Source organism: Gobius niger (assembly GCF_951799975.1).
Source record: "Gobius niger genome assembly, chromosome: 9".
Lineage (NCBI taxonomy): Eukaryota > Metazoa > Chordata > Actinopteri > Gobiiformes > Gobiidae > Gobius > Gobius niger.
This window is the reverse complement of record NC_136860.1, coordinates 4387621-4414693: the sequence shown is the minus strand read 5'-3', so window position 1 is coordinate 4414693 and position 27073 is coordinate 4387621. Positions and strand designations below refer to the sequence as shown.

The following is a 27073-nucleotide window of genomic DNA, read 5'->3' as shown; positions in this document are numbered from 1 at the left end:
TGCTGGACAAGGCTTTGCACGGTGGTCACACTCTCCCATCATCAATACTAAGATCTTGGTGAGAAAGTGAATGAAACACTGAATCTTTTCACACTGCAGAAGCGAATGTGCTGTAATCAAAGCTATTAGAGTGAGTGACCTTCTTCATTCAGGCAGTTTATAAAGTGGAATGTTCCATAAAGTGGCTTTCACTTCCTTAATGGGAGTGGCCACAGGACATGCTATAACGAGCCGGTACCTCTGGATCTTCGTGTCGATGGTGGAAGGGCTGCAGGTGGGACACGACGTTGGGCCCCAGAGTTGCCACCAGGGCACTTCTGTGGTCGGCCATCTTGGATTTCTGCCAAAGCATCACCTGCAACACGAGCACAGACCAAACACACGACTGAATAAGCTTCTGTGATCTGGCAACTGGATCCCTAGTTCTTGAGTAATGCACTTTATTCACAGGTTCTGCACAATATATCGATAAATTATTGTCTTTGCGATAGGAGAGAAAATATCCATGACACAAGAAGCAGAAGAAGAATATTATCACATTTTTGCAAACAAAGCCTAGGACAAAAACGTCTCCCCCTGGAGCCTGGACACTGGTGCTGGTATAGGAGACCCGTGAAGAAGGGCTGCCATGAAAAAATAATAATCGCGATTATTTTAGTCCTAATTGAAATCACGATTATTCAAACGATTATTTGCTGCCTTTAAAAAAAAAAGTCTTTATTTATTTCCATCCATCCATTTTCTTCCGCTTTATCCGGGGCTGGGTCACGGGGCAGCAGTCTTAGCAGAGATGCCCAAACTTCCCGATCCACGCACACCTCCTCCAGCTGTTCTGGGGGGACCCCGAGGCGACACCAGGCCAGCTCGGAGACATAGTACCACCAGCGTGTCCTGGGCCTACCACGAGGCCTTGTCCCACTAGGAGATGCCTGGAACAGGAGGCATCCGAAACAGATGCCCTAATCACCTCTTTATTTTATTAATTAAAAAAAACATATGCTGAATATTTTCTGTTTTCTGAACAGTCATAAAAGTACAAATGATTTCAAGTTTACCTCGATTAAGGAGAGGTCTCTGTTTCGCACCTGCCCCCTGCTGGCCAGCTCTCACACCTGCGCAAGCAAACTGAGCAGCGCGGCCTGAAGCGCGCCGTTTGTTTTTATGTCATGCATGAGCCATGGCACGTGAAATGCGAAGGGAAAATAATCCCAGCGCCATGAAATAAGTCTGCTTTGCAAAAAAAAAAAAGAATTTGAAAAAAATTGAAAAAGAAATAAAAAACTTTTTTTTTTAGATTATGCTAATTTTGTTATCGTTTAGTGTAATAATAGAAATTGTAATTGAATTTTGATTAATTGCACAGTCCTACATGAAGATGCAGCAGGAAGAAGCCGTGGATGGAAGAGGCGGAGATGGGGTGGAGGTGGGTCACAGCACAGCCGGGAAGCAAACAAACCATGATTGCTGGGGCTTAAAAGCGGAACCGTGATTGGTTGTTACGCACGTGCGGCTCTAACGCTGACGGCTGAGGTGGAGGTGATGCTACGATTAGTCTCCCAGGTTGAATTAACGCCTAGGCTTCATTTTAAAAAAAAGTTAGTTTTCTTAATCTCACAACCCCCGTCTGAACCTGAACCACATTTTCTCACAGTTTGTCTTTATCTAAATCTGAAAGCTTAAAAAAGCGCATCAAAATAGCACAAGGATGAAAACACAGCTAAAAACCAACATGTTGGACAAAAAACAAGGGCATGAAAAAAAGAGCAACAAAAAAAGCAATGAAAAAGCAAAAAAAAAAAAAACAGACAAAAACATGATTGATGTGACCTCGTCTAAGCTCAGGTAAGAACATATCTCAGTATGGAAAAACGGTGACCTGTTCCTTTAACCTCTTAACACCCACATTTTCTACAGTTTGGCTTTACCCAAATCTAAAAGTTTTTTGTAAAAAATTTTTTAAAAAAAAGGGTCAAAATAGCAACAAAAATGCGACGACGACGCAGCAACAACACGAGGAAAAAGATGCATTTACATGAGTTTTGTAGGTCTTAGCTTTCAAATGAGGCGTTACTCTGGCCTATAGGCTGTGACCTACTGGATTTGGGTAAAGCTGAACTGGAAAAATTGCACTCGGTTAAGGCTTTTAACAAACATTTTTGAAGACTGGATTAATATTCTTTCTTTTAAAGGCCTTACGCCGGATTTTTTTCTATTAGTGGAACAAATTTACTTCCAATTATAAAGCATTTGTATCGGTTTCATGAAATTTCAGGCCAGTTTTCGAGCATTTCTGTGCAGTGACCACGAAAAGTGACCCTGAGGTTGTGAAATGGGACGATAGAAATATTTGAGGAAAGTTAAGAAAGAGTTTGGACACAACCCACATTTTCATTTACTGACTTCCTCTGTAATTAAAAAAAAATCAGGTATAGTGCTTTAAAGACACAGACTTACACTGCCCTCTAGTGGTTTCTTTAAGTACACACATAATTAGTTAACGTAAAAAAAAACACTATAAACTTTCGAAATGTACTTCACAAAATTGTGTTTAACATATAACATGTATATTATTCATTTGTTTTGACAAAATTAACTGGAAAGACACCTGATTTAATTCACATTTAAAAGATACACTGCATAATATGTTGGACTTTACTGTAGCCAACAATACAAAACATGCTCCTAAAAAGCTATTTTTGCAGTGGGTGATCAAAGAATGGATTTAACGAGGACCAAACCGGTTTGAATCTCACATTTGGGTGCCTTTAGTCAACATCTCCATGGAGTCGAGCTGGAGACGTCCTGCTCCCAGTAAAGTTTTCGTGGCTTTTTGTCACTTTTTTGTTGTGTTTTCATTCATTTTTTTTTTCTTTGTTTAATATGAGAGATGGATCTGTCGCCAGAGTCCAGATCTTAACCCCATTGAGAATCCATGTGCTGGAGAAGGCTTTGCACAGTGGTCACACTCTCCCATCATCAATACAAAGATCTTGGTGAGAAAATGAATGACACACTGGATCTTTTGACAGAAGTGAATGTGCTGTAATCAAAGCTAACGGCGCTACAACCAAATATTAGAGTGAGTGACCTTTTATATAAGCCGAAAGCCCGTTGCATTATGGGTAAGGGAATTTCTTTGGCTACCAAACAATATTGATAGTTAGCGTAAAGCAACAAAGAAAGATCTGATTTGGACCGTTTTAACCGCTGGAAAATGAATGATTTAAAGTGTTTTTGTCGTTGCCATGAAGCTTGTTACAATATTAGCATAAAGTCTACCACGCTATGGTCCGCTATGGTCCGCTATGGTCCACTATGGTCCACTATGGTCCACTATGGTCCACTATGGTCCACTATGGTCCACTATGGCCCACTATGGTCCACTATGGTCGGAGTGGTTTGGAGCCTGATTGACCCACACATGCGCAGTCGAGATGGACATTCGGCTTATTGTGGTGTGTAGTGACTTTCTTATTCAGGCAGTGGATAAAGAGGAATGTTCCATAAAGTGGCTTTAACTTCCTTAACCCCCACCTAAATCGAGCGCATTTTCTCCAGTTCAGCTTTACCCAAATCTAAAAGGTCTGTCACTTTTATGTTGCGTTTTCATCACATTTTTCATCGCTTTTTGTCACTTTTTTGTCATGGAGACGAGCTGGAGACGAGCTGGAGTCGTCCCGCTCACAGTAACGTTACAGACGGTGCCGCCGTGTTATTGATTGATCTCATTAGTCGTCCGTCATGGCCGCCACTGCTCCACTGACCTTGTTGTGATACAGCGTGACCCTGAGCTCCGGTTTGACGATGGCGAAGGCCATGAGAACGTCCTGGATCTTCTTCAGCTCCTCTTTGCACTTCTTTGTGGTGGAGTAAAACTGTCTCCTCACAGGCAGGTTCTTAAACAGCCTCTGCACACTCACCGTCGTACCTGGGAAATGAACACGTACTTTACAGTCAGACAGAACTTCAGACCGTGACACTTTTGAAGAAATTGTAATCCATGGAGTACTTTAATCGAACAGTACTTTTTCCGTCTACTTGAGCAATACTGTTTTTAAGTACCATAAGTGACAAACTTTGGTTTCTCAGTATTTCCTTCAGTGTCTTACCTTGACCCAGATGAGACGGTTTCTGAGACACGATGTTCCCGCTGAGGTCCAGAGCGTACTGAGTGCTGATGTCGTCCTCCTTCGTCTTCGTGGTGACCGTGACCTGAAAGAAAAACAACACAGCTGTTTATTTATGTGTGTGTGAAATTTAACAAAAGCAAATAGAATCTTGATCAAAGCAATGCCTGATCTCAATATAGATAAACATCATTCCAGTCAAATCAGGAGCGGGTCACCTGACAACTCCCATAATGCCGTTCTCTGCATAAGTTTTCCTCAGAACAGAAGCTGAGGTTCTTTAGGTCATGAAGAGTGTTGCAATAAACTGGTTTCACTGTTAGAAATATAATCTGGTGGAGCCATGATTAAAAGTCTGTCCACTGCTCATTATAAGTTAACATTAGGGAACCATGACTCACTAAAGCAGTAGCAGGATGGGGATCAACAGCGTCATGGAGTGTTAGTGGAGAGATGATGTAACTGCATCACCACAATCATATGAAAGACTGTGTATATAAAGCGTTTATTGCAGGATTCTGAATAACGGGTTGGTGCATGGGGGCCCTGGACTGTTGGGGGCCCAGGCAGCTGCTTGCCTTTGCTTATGGCAAACTACGTCTCTGACTGTACTTGAGTAAAGTTTTAGGATCTGTACTTAAAGGAACAGGCTACCGTTTTTACAGACTGAGACATGTCCTTACCTGAGCTTAGACGAGTTCATGTGTACCTGTCTGGTCTTCACGCGTGCCCTCAGTCACGTAAACACAGCACAGACGGCGTTAGCATTTAGCCTCTCCTCCTCTCCTGCATAGCTCCAAACCAGGTGAAGAGAGAAGCTACCAAGCTCTTCCATGTTTTCCCTATTTAAATACAGTTACCTGAAGTGTTAGACGATAAAGTATAATTACACAAAATTAAACAATGTGGATTTTCTAAGCGGATAAAAGGGGAAACTATATTGTGAGGCGTAATAATACCAGGAGTAGTTCGACATCCCATTTTGCGCTGTTTACGTGATTGAAGGCACGGGTGAAGACCAGACAGGTACTAAAGAACTGGTCTAAGCACAGGAAAGAACATATCTCAGTATGTAAAACGGTGGCCTGTTCCTTTAATGGTTGTTTTAGTTGAAAACCTATTGAACATTCAGTCCTTCTTTTATCTTTATGCTTCAACTCTTATGTAAAAAATAAATTGCCTAATAATATAATGATTTTGAAATAATAAATAGGCAACAGAATATTATTATTAACAATATCTAAAGGAAGAGAGCTGGAGTGAATGTTTTCAAAGGATATTCTACAAGATATTCTCTCTCAAACAAAACAAACAAACCTATCATTTGATTTCCAGGCGCTCACACTTTAGTTTTTACCGAGACAGAACAAACGCAGCCGCACATGGTTCTTTTGGGACTCTTCCCTTGACAACGTGGGTAAAAATATGACTGAACCTTTACTTTTATTGGAGTAGTATCTGGCCCGTTATCCGGTCTTTCACGTAACGAAACCGAGCACTTTGACCACCTCTGGCGACACGTTTGATAATCTACATCGACCTCAAACCTCGGCCACGGCGCAGATGGAGCCGAGCGCCTCGCCCCTGAAGCCGTAGGTCTGCAGACTCTCCAGGTCCTGGTGGGAGCTGATCTTTGAGGTGAAGTGTCTGACGCCCATCACCGGAGCGTCCTCTGCTCTGACGCCGCTGCCGTTATCGCGCACCTCGACCCGGTCCAGCCCATAGTTCTCCTGGTGGAGGAACAGGCAAACATTATGAGGGTCATTTAAAAACAAGGTCATGTTAAGCCAAGAACAGGCTTAACTAGTTCACACCCCAAAATTGACACATAAACAACTCGGGACCCCCATTGTATAAAGTTATTGACTCTGACGCTACTTTAAGAAAAAAAACATGTTAGAATCAAGTGAATATGTATCGAACAGGGCTGGGACGATCCACTTTTGTCACGATCCGATACGTATCACGATACTCAGGGGCCAATCTGATATGTCTTGCGATACAGTAAGTAATTATAAGTAATATGTTTACCTTAAAATGTGCAAACAGTCATGTGTCATGTTTATAAACCAAAAGCCATTTGACATTTACTGAAGTGTTTAGACTGAAAAGTGCATTAACACAAAATGTAACAAAGTGCTGTTACTGGAAAACAAAGAAGTTTGATTTAAAAAAAATGCCTCTAAACACAAGTATTGAAAGTATTGCTATACTTGATAAAGTATCGATACTTGCTATTGCAGCCCAAAGTATTGCGATCCAAGACTAATCCGATACTTCATTTTATATAATTGAACGGATTTCACTAGTTCTAGGCTGGTTTACACTAAAAACATACTAAAAACAGTAGCATTTTTCTTTTTGTTTCATCTTGAAATCATTTGGAGGACCCCGACCCAAGGCCTTGCGACCTGAGGGGTCCTGGCCCCCACTTTGGGAACCACTGGTCCAGAAGACTGATCCTATTGACCACTTTATCACATTATATCATTGTATACACCTACACAATATGTACATCCAATCCCGTTGTTGTTCTATGTCAATTGTTGTCGTCTTACCATATTTTACTTCTTTTTTTTTTTATCTTATTTATTTTAATATTCTTTATGCATGCCCCTAAAGCCTTATAGTTTCAAGTTTTATAGCTTATTTTTATATAAACTCTGTGTTATATGTTTTTATGTTATTTTCACACTGACAGCCGCTACTACTACAACTTATATATGTTTTTTGTCCTTCATTATGCATTTTTTGGCTGGTGCGACTTATTGTCTGGAAAATACAAGAGGTCTCCAAAGAATACATTTTAAAAAGGGATCTAGCTTTTTTTTCTCACAAAAAGTTCCATAAGTCACCGTGAAGTTGACAAGTTATCGTGATTTCAGCAATTACTTTAATCAAGCAGCCCTAGAGGCATTACGCCTTTAATTTTCACCTGTACAAAATGAATTGCAGTAGTCTTTACCAGTTTGACGTCGACGCTGGTGGCCTCTGCGTCCAGCGAGTTCTCTGTGAGTTCTTTGACCACGTTGACCACAGACGTGATGACCTGAGAACTGGACAGCAGTCTGACCGTGTTTGGGGGAAGCTGGTGCATTTTTAGCTGAAGTCTGCAACAAAACAAGCAGTGACGACACGTGTAACTGTGTGGATTCGTAAGGACTTCAAGGAAATAAGGGATTTATTGGTTAACACAGTGACCAAATGTCATTTTTACATATACTCAAAAAGCAGGGAGAAGTATACGACATGCGATCTGGAGAACCGGTCGGTGATCATGGACTTTGTGGACTGGTGTGAGAGCAACCACCTGTGCTTGAACACCAGTAAGACGAAGGAAATGGTGATTGACATCAGGAGGAAGTCAGTACCACACACACCACTGAACATCCAGGGGGAGGACATGAGGAGGTGGACAGTTCCAAGTATCTGGGTGTTCACCTCAACAATAAACTGGACCTGGCCTCCACCTTCTGAGGAGACTGAGGTCCTTCAGAGTGAGGAGGACTTATGACTCTGTGGTGGCCTCTGCTCTCCACTACGATGCCGTGTGCTGGGCCCCGGGCAGCACAGAGCGGGACAAGAACAGGAAGGCCAGCTCTCTGGACTCTGTGAAGGAGGTGAGGGTCAGGAGGGCCAAGCTCACCTCTATCATGGACAACACCTCCCACCCACTGCACGGGACTGTAGAGGAGCTGAGCAGCTCTTTCAGTGGCTGACTGAGACACCCTCAGTGCAAGAAGGAGCAGGTCCTTCATCCCCACTGCTGTCAGACTGAACAACAAAACTATGTGCAATAATCTCTGTACCAACGTCACTTATTGACAACCTGCACTAGGACTGTGAACTTTACACCTCGATATTCTACTTTTTATCCTATTTTTATTCATTCTTATTTCCTTATTGTTATAATTCCGCCCCTTAAGATTTTTGCTGTTGCTTATTGTACATAAGACACCTCTTTTTTCTACTATTTAACTGTTTGCACATTTCCTGTCTGTTTTGCACACCCTCAGTGATCTTATCTCATACCCCTTTTTTAATCGATAAATGTTATTATTAATACATAATGACGTCTGCATATTAACAACAATAAACAAGATGGACATAACTGACCCCCCATAAAACTGAATCTGGACCGTTCGTTTTTTCATTTATTGTCCACATACATAAAAGGCATAAATCTTTCAGAATTTTCTTATTGTCAATCGCATTTTACTTTACAAAACGCGGGGAGATTGAAACATGAGTAAAAACGAGACTTACACTTTGATCCGCGTGTTGATCCTTAAAGGTTTGAGGTGAAAAGATGAAACATGACGCTGAAGAAGCCTGGAGCCGCACTGGTTTGATTTTATAAACAACATCCATGAGGCACAACGCGGAAGTAAATCAGTTCCCGCGAGCGCCATTCGCTCGTCTCTGATTGGTGGAGAACTTCGGTGTATTTGTCCCTTGGTTTAGTTCGACAGGCGCAACAAACGCAGTTATTTTAGTTTGAACGAAATAAAACGTGCAAGTCCTTGATTAAATTGATTTGCAAAATAAGTCATTACATTAATATTTACTCAAGTAACTGGAACGTCCTTTTGAAAGCAGAGTAAAGTCATCGTCCTATTAAGAAAAAAATAACTGGATGAAAAATCGTGTAGTTATAAAAAATAAAAAAATCTCAACAAAAATAATAATCACAATAATAATAATAATAATAATAATAATAATAATAATAATAATAATAATAATAATAATAATAATAATAATAATAAAAGATGTTTCCCAAGAATACCTTGTACAAATAAGATAAAAGAAATTCTTCAAATGAAATACAAGAGTTCATTACCATGGAGGAGATCTGCCATGTTTGTGGCATCAAAACAGATTCTTTTCATCACATTTTTTGACTAGTTTACATTGCTTAGTTGTGGCTTCTTCTTTTTTTTTAAATCACTTTTTACGTCACTTTTTGTTGCATTTTGGTCACGTTTTTGTCACTTTTCCAACACTTTTGTGTTGTGTTTTCTGTTGTCACTCTTTCACCTTTTTTGTTGTGTTTTTGGCACATCTTTCCATCACGATTTACGTCACATTTTTCTCACTTTTCATTGCCCTTTTGATGCATTTTCATCCTCGTTTTCGTCTTCTTTTTGTTGCTATTTTGACACTGTTTTTAAGAAGATTTTACATTTGGGTAAATTACGTTTCATTACATTTTTGTAATTTTTTGTCACATTTTTTACTTTTTTTTCTTCCAGTTTTTGTCATTTTTTGTCACATTTTTGAACATTTTTCTTCACATTTTTTTTTTTTTTGTCACATTTTTGACATTTTTTCTTCACATTTTTGTCTTTTTTTCTTCACTTTTTGGTCATTTTTTCTTCACTTTTTTGTCAATTTTTGTCATATTTTTGTCCTTTTTTCATCACATTATTGTTGCTCTTCTATGGCTTTTTTTATCACCTTTTTTGTTGGGTTTTTGTCACTTTTTCATCTTCGCTTTCGTCTCATATCTATCGCCATTTTTACAAGAAGCTTTTACATTTGGGTAAAGCCGACCTGGAGAAAACGCGCTCGGTTCCGGCGGGGGTTAAGCGGTTAAAGCGTTCCGCTCGGGACCGAGCCTGACAGCCAAATCCCGGGGATGCAAGCGCTGCTCTTTCTCCCTCTCTATCCCCACGTCTATTTCCGTTCGCTTCAGTCTTGTGCTGTTTTCGTGCGCAGAACAACGCGGGGATTATTCACCCCTTTTCTCTCTTTAGTGGGTTTGTTTTACATTTTACACCAGCGGATCGCGTTTAACAGTAAGTCTCGTAACAATCGCAGCCGGTTTATGTTAAAGTAGGTCACGGACTTGATTTTCTGCGCAATGAGAGGCTGATGATGAACTTGGTTTTGTAATAAATTGCTTTGGGCGATGGAAAACAAAGCTCACTCGCGCTGTGATACACTGTTTGGTAACTTGATGAACTCTGTAGGCTTTGCATGTTTACTTCATCGGCCTCAAAAACATCTTTTCTTCTTTTGGCACAACAGTTATTATGGATAGTTCAATGGGATAGATTTTAATTCACTAAAATGGGCTTTAATTTTAAACATTTTCTCCTAAAGCTTTTGACAGTCTATGGGCCGGGGTCATTTGAAAGCTAAGACCTATAAAAACTGCATTTTTCTTTTGCGTGTTGTTCTGACACATTTTGCTGCTTATTGTGTAATTCCAGCACGTTCTTGTCACATTTTAGTTGAATTTTGTCATCGCTCCTTTTTTGCTGCTTTTTCACATTTTTTTGTCTGTTTTTTTTTCAGCCATTTTGTTAGTTTTTGATGCTTTTTCGTGGCCTTTTTGTCCCATTTTCGTTGCTGTTTACTCGTGGTTTGGCTGCTTTTTCATATTTTTGTTGCTTTATTTCATCCCTTTGTCATGTTTTCATTGGTTTCTCATTACTTTTTTGTCACATTTTTCTGCACATTTTTGACATTTTTTCATTCACATTTTTGACATATTCTCTTCACATTTTTCAAAAAAAAAATTGTCACATTTTTCAATTTTTTTCTTCACATTTTTGTCATTTTTTCTTTACATTTTTCAAATTTTTTCTTCACATTTTTCAAAATTTTTCTTTACATTTTTCAATTTTTTTTGGTCACATTTTTCAAAAAAAATTCTTCACAATTTTGACGTTTTTTTGTCACATTTTTGTCATTTTTTCTTCACATTTTTTTATTTTTATAATTTTTTTTGGTCACATTTTTGTTGCTCTTCTGTGGCCTTTTGACGTGTTTGTTACTTTTTAATAGTTTTTTTATTGTGTCATTCCGGCAGGTTTTTGTCACATTTTTTATTGCGCATTCACAGCTTTTTTTTCATGCCTTTTTTGTCATGTTTCCTTTGCTTTTTTCATAGCCTTTTTATCGCTCTTTTCATCCCTTTTTTGTGGCCTATAGACCAGTGCAAAGCCTCATTCAGAGACTCAGACTCAGACGGACAGACGGTGGACGGCCGGTAACTGATTAAAGAATCGTTTTATTTTATGGTCATAATCAATCTCTAATCTCTATCTCCATCTCTCTAATCTCATCACACTTTGAAACGTGTGTGTTTTTGTCAGTACTTTTGAGAAAGGGCGTTACACTGTCAGCATTTGCAAGAGTGACACTGCATTCTTGTTTTGAATACTCTGTCCTGGTTTAATTTGGTTTGCATACAAGTTTAGTCCTGATGCTTCTGTCTGATTCTCTGATTCTCTGATTCTCTCATTCTCTGATTCTCTGATTCTCTGCGTGTCTGGCCAGATCTTCGTCGCCATGACATTATTACTGAGATCTGCAGATACAAGAGAGGTTTTCCTCAGGTCATATTAACCTCTGAACCCCCGACTTAACCCAGTGCATTTTTGACAGTTCAGTTTTACCCAAATCTAAAAGCTTCTCGACTGGAGTTTACAGCCTAAAGGCCAGAGTAACGCCTTATTTGAAAGCTAAGACCTACTAAACTCATCTAGAAGGATCTTTTTTTCTCGTGCTGTTGCTGCGTTTTCCTCACTTGTTAGACATTATTGTTTTCGTCACACATTTTTGTCACTTTTTCGTCACATTTTTGCCATTTTTTGTCTTCATTTTTTTCATCACATTTTTTGTCTTTTTTTTCGTCACATTTTTGTCATTTTTTCATCACATTTTTTGTCACATTTTTGTCATTTTTTCATCACATTTTTTGTAATTTTTTTCGTCACATTTTTTATCAAATTTTTGTCATTTTTTTCCATCACACTTTTCTCATTTTTTGTCACATTTTTTGTCATTTTTTTTGTCACATTTTAGCGATTTTTTCATCAAATTTTTGTCATTTTTTTTCTTCACATTTTTGTTCTTTTTGTCACATTTTTGTCATTTTTTCATCACATTTTTGCCCTTTTTTCATCAATTTTTTGACATTTTTTGGTCGCATTTTTGCCCCTTTTTCATCACATTTTATCATTTTTTTGGGTCACATTTTTGTTATTTTTTCGTCACATTTTTGCAATTTTTTCGTCACATTTATGTCATTTTTTTGGTCACATTTTTGTCACCTTTTCGTCATTTTTTCTTCACATTTTTGTTGCTCTTCTGTGGCTTTCTGTCACTTTTTTCCAGAAGCGTTCAGATTTGGTTAAAGCGGAGCTGGAGAACGTGCTCGGTTCAGGTTCGGGGTTATGAGGTATTGAGGTAAACTCTGACTAAACTCTGAGCTGCTGCAGAGATGGTGATGAAATATAAACTGTAACGTTGCTCTGGCTCTGCAGAGGAAAGTGTGTCACAGTCCAAAGCTCAACCACATTATTAATATTATGCAACGTCGCGTTTCACTGTTATCGCTTCTGTTGCAGCTTCACAGGACAGAAGATGTTCAGTTTTATTTAGATCCAAGTCGGGGACGGAAAGTGTCGCCTTTTTAATGTTGACGGTTCATAAAAGCACATGATCCATGTAAACAAACACGCTGTGGGGGAGTTTATAACCGTTGTTATAACAAACACTGGAGGCAATGCAGGTGAAGTGTCTTGCCCGAGGGCATGACCACGCCTGCTGAGCATTTCACATTTGTGATGATTATTAGGTCAACTCCCTCATAGGGCTGGGTACTGTGACTGTCGTTTTTGTTTTTGAATGTGGTAGAAAAGTTTAGGTACAACTGGTATCGAAAGTATCAAAAGCAGGTACTGAAAAAAATAAAACTACAAAGTTTTGATCCAGGGTCAGCACTAAAGGAAGTGACTTTGTTGTTTCAGTTGAAATAAATGATATAAATTTAAAAGAAATAGTCTTTTTGTAATATATTAACATTATTTTTATGGTTCTATTTGACATACTTTAGCATAAGTATCGGAAAAAAGTATTGTTCAGGTATCGATGAACTGAAGTATCGGTAAACAGGATATTTTTTATACCATATCGGATCGTAATACTTTTTGCTGCGACACCAAGTATTAATACTTGATCAAGTATTGTAACTTTCACTACTTATGTTTGGAGGCATTTTTATCCAGCACTCACACTTCAATAGTTGTTGATGCACTTTTCAATCTTAAAGGAACAGGCCACCGTTTTCCCATACTGACATATGTTCTTACCTGAGCTTAGACGAGTTGATGTGTACCTGTCTGGTCTTTGTGTGTGCGCTCAGTCACGCAATACGACCAAAGATGTTGTTAGCATTTAGCCTCTCCCAATGTTATCAGACAGGTACGTATCAACTCGTCTAAGCTCAGGTAAGAACATATCTCAGTATGGAAAAACGGTGGCCTCTTCCTTTAACACTTCAAAAAGTCAAATGGAATTTGGTTTATAAACTTTGGACACATGACTGTTTTCTTTTTACACATTTTAAGGTAAACATATTATTTATTGTATCACGATGTCGGATTGGCCCCAACAGTTCTTTTTATCCACGCATTTGACAACTGAAACTATTTTATCTGCCTGTCTGTCTGTCTGTCTGTCTGTCTGTCTGTCTGTCTGTCTGTCTGTCTGTCTGTCTGTCTGTCTGTCTGTCTGTCTGTCTGTCTGTCTGTCTGTCTGTCTGTCTGTCTGTCTGTCTGTCTGTCTGTTAAAGGGGGATTTATGCAAAATTGACTAATTGTCTTTTTTGCTTTCTTTTAATTTTATGCAACTGTGAAGCACTTTGAATTTCCTTGTAAAACAGTTAAGGGGGAAAACCATTTGGAGAAAAATCTAAACTTTCTCTAATTATTCAAAAACTACTTGAACAAACACTGAATTATGAACATACAGTAGTTTTCTACTAATAGTAAGATACAAAGACATGAAGAGGAGAAAAGTGGTTCAACAGCCCATAAATAAATAAATAACTGAGAATGCTGACATGATGCTACATGTTAGCATCGTGCTAATGCTAGCTAGCGCTTGCTACAACTGCTGTTTTTTCCGCTTCTGCTGAACAATGTGCCGTGAGATAATATCCATATGGGCCTGATTTACACTTGACTTTATTTATATATGATAAATAAGTTAATATTTCACCAGAATATGGCTAAAAAGTGTGAAAAACTGTGTTCCCCTCGGAGAAGCCACGCCCCCTTCTATGACACGATGCCGTCTGTATCTATACTAAACTATTTTTTGTCTAGAACCAGAAATCCTTTAGTGCTGTACCTGGACCCAAGTGCATCAACACAGATAAATATTGCCTTCAGTCTCCTCTGATCCTCTGAAGGTGCAGCGCCTCCTGGGTTTGTCCCTATTTCAGAGCGTGGTGTCCTGCACTGGTCAGCTCCACCTCCTCCTTCCTCTTCCTCCTGCGCAGCTCCCTCCGCTCCATAACAGTCTTTCCCCATCTCCTGGGAAGAGCTTAGCGGTTAATCTGTTTTATTCTCCAGTGAACAAACATTTGCCAGAACAAGGCATGAGTGGCTTAGCTGTGATCCTTGCCCGGATACCTCCTGGTTTGTCCCCTCTTGTGACGCCTCCTCTGTGCTGCAGGTGTGGGGGCTCTTGGTGCCTCTTCAGTGTTTCAGAAGAAGACATTTTTCGATCTCTTAACCGTGTCTCTGTGTCTCAGGCGGAGATGAACGTGGGCGTGGCACACAGCGAGGTGAACCCGAACACGCGGGTCATGAACAGCCGCGGGATCTGGCTGACCTACGCTCTGGGGGTGGGCACTCTGCACATCGTCCTCCTCAGCATCCCCTTCTTCAGCGTCCCGCTCGTGTGGACCCTCACCAACGTCATTCACAACCTCGTAAGGAAACGCTCTGCACACACATCTGGAACCAGGGGATTTCGTACTTGTGGAGCGGGTCCGTAACGTTCATAAACAAACCTCTATCAGCTGAGCATCCACACTGGACAGAACAGACCTTTGTCGTCTTTGAAGCAACATAATTAAAGCCTTGTCTGTGCAGCTTTACCGACTGGACACGCTGCGTTTAGTGCACTGCAGCTGCTGCTCTTGGACAAAGGAGAGTTTTGAAGCTGCTGGTTCTGCTTTTTAGTGTTCTGTATCGTCTTTGTGAGGCAGCAGTTCAAACATGTGCTGTCAGTCTGGACACTTTTCCACAGTTCAGCTTTAGTCAAATCTTTAAAGAGACTATACAGAGTTTAAAAATGTCAAAATTATGTATTTTCCTCCCCCTACATGTTACAACAATGTCCTAATGTGTAGAATGAGCTCAGACCTGTTCACCACAACTGCCTCTAAAATCCTGCCCTGTCACTCCAAATGGCGTTAATTCGGGTCTGAAGTGCCGTCATGCACGAGCTTAAAGGAATAGGCCACCGTTTTTACATACTGAGATATGTTCTTACCTAACCTTAGACGAGTTAATATATCCCCGTCTGGTCTTTGTCCGTGCGCTCTGTCACGCAAACGGAACACATACGTAGCCTCTCCCACATGTCATATAGCTCCAAAAAAGCTCACAATAGAAGCTACCAAGCTCTTCCACGTGTTCCCGATTTAAATAAAGTTACGTGAAGTGTTTTCATGCAAAGTATGTTTACACAGAAATGTAACATGTCGATTTTATAAGCAGATAAAAAGGGGTACTATATTGGGAGTCGTAATGATACGAGGAGCACAACGTCCGCGCAGTAACTCCTAAAGATTATTGACGGAAGTGAGCGGGGGGAAGTCTTTAGGAGTTAGAGCGGATGGGTATATATTAACTCGGCTAAGGTTAGGTAAGAACATATCTCAGCATGTAAAAACGGTGGCCTATTCCTTTAATATAGAAGCTGCAGTTACACGTATGACCTGAGGCGGCAGTAGTAGAAATGGCCAACTTGCATCGAGTCCCTTTAAGTAAGAGGCTAAACGTCTGAACAGGACAGTATTCTCTTAATGCTGCGTTAGCGGGACACAGCGGGACACAATGGCTCTGTTCCTTGAGCAGAGACGGCGTTTGTCCCGGGGCTATTTTAAGAGCGTCCTGATGACGGCTGCCTCTGATTCAGCTGTGACTCTATGAGGAAGTCGATGCATTTGTTTTATTCAGACCATAATACAGACTGGGGCATGTCCTCCAGCTGCAGCAGCACAATTACACTTTCACATAGTTTACACATGAGTAATGGAGGTTAAATATAGCGACCGGTTCTTCTCACACGATACAAGAAGCTCATAGTAGAGTCCCATAGACCAGGACATTTTATCCTCACTTCTGCCACCTCAGGTCATACATGTAACTGCAGCTTCTATATTAAGCTTGTGCATGACGGCACTTCGGACCTGAAGGCAGTTGTGGTGAACAGGTCTGAGCTCATTCTACACATTAGGACATGGCTGAAACATGTAGGGGGAGGAAAATACTTAATTTTAACATTTTTAAACTCTGTATAGTCCCTTTAAGAAATTGACCTCTTAACCCCCACCTTCACCAAGTGCTTTTTCTCTCTGATTTCTGACATATCTTTACCCAAATCTAAAAGGTCACTGCCTATAGGCCAGTGTAACGCCTCATTTGAAAGCTAAGACCTAATTATGTTTTCGTTGCTTTTTTTCTTTCATTTTTCTTCACATATTTTTGTCACTTTTTCATCACTTTTTGCCATTTTTTTTCTTGCGTTTTCTTCACACATTTTCATCACTTTTTCTGTAGCTCTTTTGTGGCTTTTTTAGGTCCCCTTTTTGCCGCTCTTGTTGCATTTTCATCCTTGTTTCTGCCTCATTCTTGTTGCTATTTTGATTTTTTTTCTTTTCAGAAGCTTTTAGATTTGGGTAAAGCCAAACTGGAGAAAATGTGCTTGGTTCAGGCTGGAGTTAATAGGTTACAGGATACACCTTTTTTCCTTCGTTTGTGGCATTAAAATAACACCATTTGACTTGCTTGTGCCTGTATAAATCTGCCGTATAAGAGCTTCTGTTTCACCCAAAGTGACGCAGACATTGCTTCTGTCCATATAAAGACCTACAGAAGGAACATCTCCTCTGTCTCGTCCGTAGGGCATGTACGTGTTCATGCACGCGGTCAAAGGAACGCCGTTCGAGACTCCAGACCAGGGCAAGGCCAGACTCCTCACTCACTGGGAACAGCTCGACTACGGAGTCCAGTTCACCTCCTCCAGGAAGTTCTTCACCATCTCCCCCATCATCCTGTGAGTCTGACGAGCAAATCCTATTATCAGTGTGGGGGAGGAGGGAATTTGACTGCCCGGTTCAGAAAATGTGCACCACATTTAACATCTTAAATCTGACATATTTGTGGTGTGGTCAAGTCTAGTTTTATCGCTTAAAGCAGTACTAAGTAACTTGTTTACCTTAATAAATCCTTCCCATAGTCCCTCTGGGGTAATACAAGTGTTAATGGGATGATTAGAGGGTCTTTCATCTCCTCCTGGTGTCTCGGGCCAGAAAACCACGATTACAACTTTCCCTGCTCTGACCCGGAGTCACCAATACACACTAACTGAATCACAAAGAAGAAGCTAGCAGGCAAAGCTAACTGTGGGCTAGCGCCACTTAAACAGTATTTACAGCCAAGTTTGAGTGAAAAAAATTACCTCCATTTTGTCATTGGATGAACAATATCCCTCTGTCCCTTTGTCTTTTCTGTCAGCGTAGTATTTACTCTCACGGACAATTAATGAGTACAAAAACGTAACTTGCTACGACACCTGGAGTGGCGCTTATGGCCTCTAGGGGCGTGAGTTACAAACCTCTGCTTTAAGACAATCGGCAAGAGTCAAATCTAGCTTGTCTTTATTTATTTTTTTCAGTTGTTGGAAGATTGGGGCATTTTTTTTCTCAAACCCTTAAGAAACACGTCATGAATAACCACCGGCATCAGCATTTGTCTAGTTAAATTGTTCACAACTTATTTATGGAATGTAGTAGCACAGGATTGTCTAGTATTTTGCGAGGATTTTAGAATTTGTAACGGGTGGAGCAGGTGGAACATAAGTATGACTTTACTACAGGTTTGAATTGGAATAACCGGATAAAATAAATATGTGCATGAATATGTCAATGTTTTGTGTTTGTATTTATTTACTAAAACTGTGCTTTTTCAGTTTGTAGTTGCCTTAAAGGGACTATACGGAGTTTAAAAATGTTAAAATTAAGTATTTTCCTCCCGCTACATGTTCCAGCCATGTCCTAATGTGTAGAATGAGCCCAGACCTGTTCACCACAACTGCCTCTAAAATCCTGTCACTCAAAAAGTTGCTACTTCGGGTCTGAAGTGCCGTCATGCACGAGCTTAATATAGAAGCTGCAGTTACACGTATGACGTGAGGTGGCAGTAGTGAGCATAAAATGAGCTGGAGCTTTTTGCATTTCTACCTTCTATTCTGTTTTGTCAATCCAAAAAGTGGATTGGACTATATGTTTTCCCCTGAAATAAAAAGTCATGCCAAAGAGCAGGGGAAGGCAACGTCAGGCCCGGGGCCAAATCCGGCCCTCCACACAGAACCTATGGCCCCCCAAGATGGTTTGAGAAATATTTTTCTTTCAAATTCTAAAAATGCAAGAAATAGAGTAATTTAAAAAAATTCCTGGCAGAGCACCCCACTTACCCATATTTATTTATTTATTTATTTATTTATTTGAGCATACATTTTTGCTCAAAAGGAGTAGGCTGAAGCAAAAGCTTATGAGCGCCTACCCCCAACTCAAAATGATGAACTTTTCATTTCTCATAGTATAATCAGTGTAAACAAAACAACAACAAGGAACAATAGCAAAGAAACAAAACAAAAAATTAAGAACTCGTTTCCTTTCAGAACAGCTTTTTGACTCACAACCACTGTATGAGCTATTCACATAATAACAGAAGCAAACACTATTACACTATTACTATTTCCTGCAAGATCGCTACAAAGCAAGTAACAAAGCGACCATTCATATATTTCTTTCAGTTTCCAATGCCAAATATCAGCCACATTCACTAGTTTTCATGACATAAGGGCACATTAATGCACGTATTATAGTCCGTGTTCTTGTTGCTCCAGTTGTCATTACCAGGCTCAACACAATTTTAATCTATGTGCATTTTTAATGTATTATTATTATTTATATATCTTTTATTATGTACAGTGTATGATGTGACCCCTACATCGAGTGGTGCGTTAAAAAGCCGGGTGTAGAGCGGGCCAGTTGAAGAGGGCAGTAGCTCCCCATCAACAAACCTGCCCCCAGCCGCCCTAACAGCCCTAACAGCCCATATATATACCCATATATATATATATATATATATATATGTAAACATGATTCTCAACTTGTCGGTTGGGACCAGAAAGTGGATTGTAGAACCATTTTCTGTGGGTCACGAGCCTATAGGAAATTTTCAACACTTTCCATTGTAAACGCCATGGAATCAGTTTAAAATTAATGTTTTTGGGCTGTTTTTTTTAGATGATGTATGACAATTTACAGTTTTATTTGGGTTGTAGCTCGTCACCCTTGTGTAATGGTGGGTCCCAAAGCCATGACACTTGGCATTTGCAGAAAATGTTCTTTACTTTAGGTTAAAAAGGTAAAGGTTCGGCCCTTCGTGTTTTGGCGATGATTAAAGTCTGCCCTCCACAAAGCAAACATGCCTATCCCTGCCATAGAGGGTTTTAAAGAGACAAGATGCAAGTTGGCCATTTTACACTCACTACTGCCACCTCAGGTCATACGTGTAACTGCAGCTTCTATATTAAGCTCGTGTATGACGGCACTTCAGACCCGAATTAACAACTTTCTGAGTGACAGTGCAGGATTTTAGAGGCAGTTGTGGTGAACAGGTCTGAGCTCATTCTACACATTAGGACATGGCTGGAACATGTAGGGGGAGGAAAATACTTAGTTTTTACATTTTTAAACTCAGTATAGTCCCTTTAAGAAAGTGCAGACATAAACATCCATATGATATATAGTTTTTATTCACAAAAACTGAAATGCTGCCGTTTCAGCAAAACATATCAAAATTGTGAGATGAAACCTGGCCCCGCAGGAAGGGAATTTACAAGTAATGAAATAAAAGACATGTTTTGCCGCTTGAATTCACTACAAGAGACAACTGATTTTTGTGCGTAGTTAAAAATGTGTGAATCCCTGTATTAGATGATAATAATATCAACAACTCTTCCACATATATATTTTTTACCAAATCTCTTTTTTTCCACAGATATTTCTTGGCCAGTTTCTACACAAAGTACGACATGACGCACTTCGTGGTGAACACGGCGTCTCTGCTGAGCGTGCTCATCCCGAAGCTCCCGCAGCTCCACGGCGTCCGCATCCTCGGCATCAACAAGTACTAGACCCGAGTCCGAGAACCGACCAGCCCAACGAGTCCCAGTCCCAGTCGAGACCCCGGAAACTCCAATCCTTTGAAGTTTCAGACGTTTAGACCCTGGTCCTGGGACTCATAAGTATTAGGCCCAGTATAATATATATATATATATATATCTGTAAATGATATGACATTGGTGTTTAGACAAAGTGAACAATGGGTTTGCTGTGAAGAGAGAAGTCAATACAAGCTGAAACGCTATTTAAGAATCACAAAACGTCAAACCATATCAGTGTTAATTGTGTTGACTAATTTATGTTGTCAGAATTTTAGTCAAAGTAATATTTTTGCTCACTAAACCTGGACTAAAACTATCACTAAAATCACAAAGTATTTTTGTTGACCTATAAAGATGAAATAGAAATGTAAAGAAGGGACTAAAAACATGTGAATTTCAGTGGCACCGTTTTGAAAGAGCCTCATATAGGGCTGGGAGATACTGATAAATTAAAGCTAAGTAACTTGTTTACCTTATTAAATCCTTGTAGTCCCTCTGGGGGTAATACAAGTGTTAATGGGATGATTGGGGGGTCTTTCATCTCCCCTTGGTGTCTCTGGCCACCAGGTCAGAGTCACCAATACACACTAATGGAATCATGAACAAGAAGCTAACAGGCTAAGCGGCTAACGGGCAAAGCTAACTGCGGGCTAGCACCACTTAAACAATATTTAGAGCCAAGTTTGAGTGAAAAAAATTGTGTAGTTGAATGTACAATATCCCTCTCTCACTTTGTCTTTTTTGTCAGCGTAGTATTTACTTAATTAATGAGTAAAAACACAACATGCTATGACACCTGCAGTGGCGCTTATGGCCTCTAGGGGCATGAGTTAGTTAGTTCTGCTTAATTCTGTCTCAATATTTATGGGGACTGTGCAGCAAACATTTATGTTGCTTTGTGCTTTTTGTTGTCCTGAACTTTTTCTTTTTCCCACCATTTCCCACCACACACAATTTTCAACCCATTTTTCTTCATTTTTGCCCCCAATTTTTCCAACATTTCTTGACATTGAAGATAAACTCGATATCGTAAATCTTCCAAATAGCATTATCAATAGGTCGCCCACCTCCAGCCTGACTCCAACATGACTAAATATAATAAATAATGCGCTAAGTCTTGACTAAAACTAAATTGAACCGTATACCTATTGCAAAACCTAGATATGTTTGCCATTGTTACTAATACCTGCTGACTAATAAGGCCCTAAAGTCCTCCTAAAAGTTGATGGTCTGAAGTTCTGCCTTCAAAACTCAATATTATTTTCTACATGTTTCAAAAAGTTACAGCTGGTTCTGTAACAGGACACAACAGAAAGTTTTATTACTTAATTAAAGCAGAACTCGAACTCGTGGCGCTCATTTTGCGAGCACCTCTTCACTAGATTTCGCTCAACATCTCACCAAGTTTTCTCTGGTTTGACATTTTTGTGATGTTTGTCATTAACACGTCATACAAGGAATGAAGCTTGTTATGGGAATACCAGTTTTTCAAAGCAATACATTCATTATATTTAATTAAAGCAGCACCTGAACAAGCCCGTACCACAGTTTGAGTAGGACGAAACAAAACTTTTCTTTCAAGTTTGCTCCATAAAATTGCTGTGAAAGTTACCACATGCGTCATACCATGAAACCAACACTTAAAACATGAAAACTATGCACTTTAAGGAAAAAAAAACCTATGTGAATTCTGCTAAGGCGTGTGAACAATCAAGCAACACGCTATTACTAAAATGTCATATTCTTCTCTTTCTTCAGAGCAGACCCAGGTGGACAATAGGTTGCGTTCATGTGACGTTGGAACATCGTAAAGTGCAAGTTTTGTACTTCTATTTCATCTCTTATCTCAGTTATCCAAAGTGTTGCTGATTTCTTGTAATTGTAATTCATGCAGTTCTTATATTTGAAGAGTTTCGTGGCGCTAGGCTAGTGCAAGGCTAGTGCATTTTTATGGTTTCTATGGTTTTTATGACGGATCGCGGGGCTTGTACATTCCATTTACCACACAAACATCATGCGTAATGTTTAAAATGACTCAATAAGGACCAACACAATGAAGCTAAATTAGGAAAACTATGAGTAAAACTGAACTTTTGCACATGTTTCAAGTTAAAACAGACACATCTAATTCCAGAGTGTCCTGAACGCAACCTGTTAGAGAAGACATTTCCATGAGCATTACTAACTTCTTTAAATCTGTAATTATGTCGTTTTTTTGCCTGAGGCGTCCCGGGCTGGCCTGGGACACTTCGATGGCTGCTTTGTCCTTGCGTTTATACAGTGGCGACTTGATAAAATGTTCCACCAAATGTGTATTTTTCACAATGTTTACTGTCCGAAAAACTAGGGGCCAGTGGCTCGTCTAGTTTGAAGGTACTACTGCTATTGTTTTGTAAATGGATAACAAACTGATTCGTACTGAGTGAATAAAACGATTAATGAAAGTATCAGTGTGGGGGATTTGTTTTTTAATGACTGTCACGTACAAACGCAATCTGACATTTAAGATAATATAAGGCGTATAATAACCATAATACTCACACTCAAGGGTATTGTAGTTTTTTTTTAGAAAGGAACCACTCAAAACTACTATTCATGAGCATCAAGCATTCAAGGACAAAAGATATTTATATTTTATAGCTTTTTTTAAAGGTAATCTAACAGCTCACTGATGATCTTAAAGATAAGATAAGATAAACCTTTATTAATCTCACAAAGGAGAAATTCACTTGTTACAGTCGGCGTTACTTCACAGTCTTATTGTACAGTCTGACAGCAGTGGGGATGAAGGCTTTGCGGTAGCGCTCCGTCCTGCACTGAGGGTGTCTCAGTCTGCCACTGAGAGAGCTGCACAGCTCTTCTACAGTCCCGTGCAGTTGGTGGGAGGTGTTGTCCATGATGGAGGTGAGCTTGGCTAACACCCTCCTGTCCCTCACCTCCTCCACAGAGTCCAGGGGGCAGCCCAGGACGGAGCTGGCCCTCCTGACCAGCTTGTTCAGTCTGTTCTTGTCCCGCTCTGTGCTGCCCGGGGCCCAGCACACGGCAGCGTAGTGGAGAGCAGAGGCCACCACAGAGTCATAAAAAGTCCTGAGCAGAGGCCTGCTCACTCCGAAGGACCTCAGTCTCCTCAGAAGGTGAAGGCGACTTTGGCCCTTCTTGTACAGGGCGTTGGTGTTGTGGGACCAGTCCAGTTTATTGTTGAGGTGAACACCCAGGTACTTGAAACTGTCCACCTCCTCAATGTCCTCCCCCTGGATGTTCAGCGGTGTGCGCGGTAGTGGCTTCCTCGTGAAGTCGATCACCATCTCCTTCGTCTTACTGATGTTCAAGCACAGGTGGTTGCGCTCACACCAGTCCACAAAGTCTAGGATGACTGACCGGTACTCCAGGTCGTTCCCCTTAGACACACAGCCCACGATGGCGGAGTCGTCGGAGAACTTCTGGAGATGACAACTGTCCGTGTTGTATGTGAAGTCCGATGTGTAGATGGTGAAGAGAAACGGTGAGAGGACGGTGCCCTGTGGGGCCCCGGTGCTGCAGACGACCACCTCAGACTCACAGCTGCGCAGCCGCACATACTGTGGTCGGTCCGTGAGGTAGTCGATGGTCCATGCAGTGAGATGTTCATCCACTCCCGCGTCCTCCAGCTTCCCCCGCAGCAGCGCCGGCCTGATGGTGTTGAAGGCACTGGAGAAGTCAAAGAACATGACCCTCACAGCGTTCCCGGCGTGCTCCAGGTACGTGAGCGCCCGCTCCGACAGGTAGATGACAGCGTCCTCCACTCCGATGTTGGGTCTGTAAGCAAACTGCAGCGGGTCAAGGGTGGGGCTTACCACAGAGCGGAGATGGGTGAGGATGAGCCGCTCCATCGTCTTCATCAGGTGGGAGGTCAGGGCGACTGGTCTGTAGTGGGCCGGTTCCCTGGCGTGCGCTGTTTTTGGAACCGGGATCAGCCAGGAGGTCTTCCACAGGACGGGGACCTTCTCCAGGCTGAGGCTCAGGTTGTAGATGTGGCAGAGGACCTCGGAGAGCTGGTCTGCGCAGGTCCTCAGCAGCCTGGGACTGATGCCATCTGGTCCTGCAGCTTTCCCCCGCTTCAGTCGCCTCAGCTCCCTCCTCACCTGGTCCGGTGTGATGGAGAGGGGGGACTGGTGTGGGGGTGGACTGCCGGGGGTGGGGCAGGTGCTAGAGGAAGTCCGTATGGTGGGGGCTGGAGACGTGGGTGCAGGGGGGCTGGAGGCAGGTGAAGGTGGTCGGGGGAGGGGGGCAGTGTCCACTGTGCTGGAGACGCGTGAAGAGGAGGGAGTGGGGGGAGAATCAAACCGGTTGAAATGTTGGTTGAATTCATCCGCCCCGCGCTGGTCTCCATCAGCTGTCCCTCTGGCACTCTGTCCAAAACCGGAGATGTTCTTCAGTCCCCTCCACACGTCCCGTGCGTTGCCCTGCGCCAGCTTCTGCTCCAGCTTCTCGCCATAGTCCTTCTTGGCCTTCCTGATCCTCCACTGGAGTTCATGCTGGACTCTCCTCTGCTCCTCTCTGTCCCCTGAGTTAAAAGCCCTTTTCTTTTGGTTCAGGAGGGCTTTAAGTTCAGGGGTCACCCAGGGGTGGTTGTTGGAGAAACACCGTACCTTCCGGGTTGGTACAGTGTTTTCCACACAGAAGTTGATGTAGTCTGTGATGCAGTGGGTCAGGCCGTCAATGTCATCTCCATGAGAGCTGCAGATCATGTTCCAGTCTGTGGTCTGGAAACAGTCCCTAAGTCTCTCTTCAGCCTCTTCACTCCACACTTTCACAGACCTCTTCTGTGCTGGCTCCCTTCGCACCTTGGGTGTGTAATCCGGACGCAGTAGGACGAGATTGTGGTCTGAGCGTCCGAGCGGGGGGAGGGGGGCAGAGGCAGAGGAACAGGCCACAGCTTTTCAATACTGAGATATGTTCTTACTAATGGCCGCTGGCTGCTCTGCTTTGTGACGATGACACTAGAGGCCGCCATAGCTCCACCATTGCTGTAGTACCTCCATGTCACCGCTAGTCGCCCATTGGAAAGCACTGGACTTTAGACACGTGAAAAACAACTTTAGAGCCTAGTCCCTACTTTTCTTAAACTTTCTACAGCTAGATATTCCTCCTGTGATAATGCTGGGTTAGTTAAAGAGACCAGGCTGGTTCATAAGAAAAAAAATTGAAATCTCATACTAATGAGGGTCGGACTGTTAACACTGGAGCAGCGCGAACTGCACATCACACAAGGGCGGAGTCTACAGCGAAGATCCCGCCCTTATGCCCTTTTTAGGAACATGCTTCGTCAGAGCTGGGGAGGAGGAGTCTGTAAATCTGCCATGATTTCCCCCTTGAACATGGTCATTGTGGTAAATGGGGAGGAGTGAGGAGGAGCTGTCTATTTATATATGCAGTCTATGGTTCTTACCTGAGCTTAGAGAAGTTGATGTGTACCCGTCTGGTCTTTGTGTGTGCGCTCAGCCCCCCAAACGATCAGAATAACAGTATATTCCTATAGCTCCAAACGGGGGTGAACTTGGAAGCGACCAAGCTCTTCCACGGGCACAAAGACCAGACAGGTACGTATCAACTCGTCTAAGCTCAGGTAAGAACATCTCAGTATGGAAGAACTGTGGCCTGTTCCTTTGAGCGGCATTTGAGATCTACAAATCCAGATTTCTTCTTCTGAAACACTGAAGAGGCACCAAGAGCCCCTAGACCTGCAGCACAGTTTCAAGAGGCGCTACAGGAAACAAAAAAGGGACGAACAAGGAGGTATCTGGACAAGACCAGCAGCTAAGCCACACAAGTTGTCTATCCCTACTGTTGTTCTGACTCATGTTCGTTCACTGGAGAAGACGGATTATATTCGTCTGCTACGCTCTTTCCAGGCGATGGTGAAAGACTTTTTATATTCACCGGGTCCTGGCTCAACTGTGAGGCAAAGTTTCACAGGTGAAGAACGGCATCAGAGCCAGGGGAGGAGGAGGAAAGGATGAAGAAGAGAGGGAGGGAGCAGCGCAGGAGGAAGAGGAAGGACGATTGTACAATTGTATATTAAAGTAATAGTCTGTAAATTTGCAAAGTAAGGAGAGATAGAGTGAAATTTGAAAGTAAAGGCCTTCCTAGTTTGCAAAATGAGTAGCGCAGGAACAAAAGCAAGCAATCAAGCTCCTCCCCCTTCTCTCCTGATTGAACCGGACAGGCCGGTTCCCAGGAAAAGCTCGTCTCATTGGTCAAAGTGGTATCCCGCAGATTCTTATTAGTTGCTGAAATCAGCAAAGGGAGGGACTTTAGAAAAAATATTATTTAATAACACTTACGTTAGCTTAAACTTCAGACCCGGACAGTCAACTACATACAATCTATTCAATTTGTGAAATACTTAAGCCACTTTAAAAGGGCTAGATGCAAGTTAGCCATTTTATACTCACTACTGCCACCTCAGGTCATACATGTAACTGCACCTTCTATATTACGCTCGTGCGTGACGGCACTTCGGACCCGAATTAACACCTTTCTGAGTGACAGTGCAGGATTTTAGAGGCAGTTGTGGTAAACATGTCTGGGCTCATTCTACACCTTAGAACATTGTTGAAACATGTAAGGGGAGGAAAATACTTAATTTTAACATTTTTAAACCCAGTACAGTCCCTTTGACAAATAAAGCACTTACTTTC

At 41.6% G+C, this 27073-nt stretch overlaps 2 protein-coding genes across 2 annotated transcripts in view; one reads left to right on the top strand and one right to left on the bottom strand.

The window, feature by feature from the left end:
• The window catches only part of pms1 (PMS1 homolog 1, mismatch repair system component), a 39918-nt gene extending 31418 nt beyond the window's left edge, over window positions 1-8500 (bottom strand). The window contains exons 1-6 of the mRNA XM_079562879.1: window positions 8394-8500; window positions 7093-7237; window positions 5675-5857; window positions 4110-4212; window positions 3765-3928; window positions 239-355 (exon numbers count right to left, since the gene is read on the bottom strand). Of these exons, the coding sequence (XP_079419005.1) occupies window positions 239-355; window positions 3765-3928; window positions 4110-4212; window positions 5675-5857; window positions 7093-7237; window positions 8394-8494 (813 nt within the window). The 5' untranslated portion in view covers window positions 8495-8500. The remainder of the gene's footprint in view (window positions 1-238; window positions 356-3764; window positions 3929-4109; window positions 4213-5674; window positions 5858-7092; window positions 7238-8393) is intronic.
• Window positions 8501-9785: 1285 nt separating this feature from the next.
• ormdl1 (ORMDL sphingolipid biosynthesis regulator 1) lies at window positions 9786-20843 on the top strand. Its single transcript, XM_079562998.1, has 4 exons — window positions 9786-9925; window positions 14680-14859; window positions 17062-17213; window positions 20228-20843. The coding sequence occupies exons 2-4, from the start codon at window positions 14686-14688 to the stop codon at window positions 20361-20363; spliced, it is 462 nt and encodes a 153-aa protein (XP_079419124.1). The 5' UTR covers window positions 9786-9925; window positions 14680-14685; the 3' UTR covers window positions 20364-20843.
• Window positions 20844-27073: the final 6230 nt, after the last annotated feature.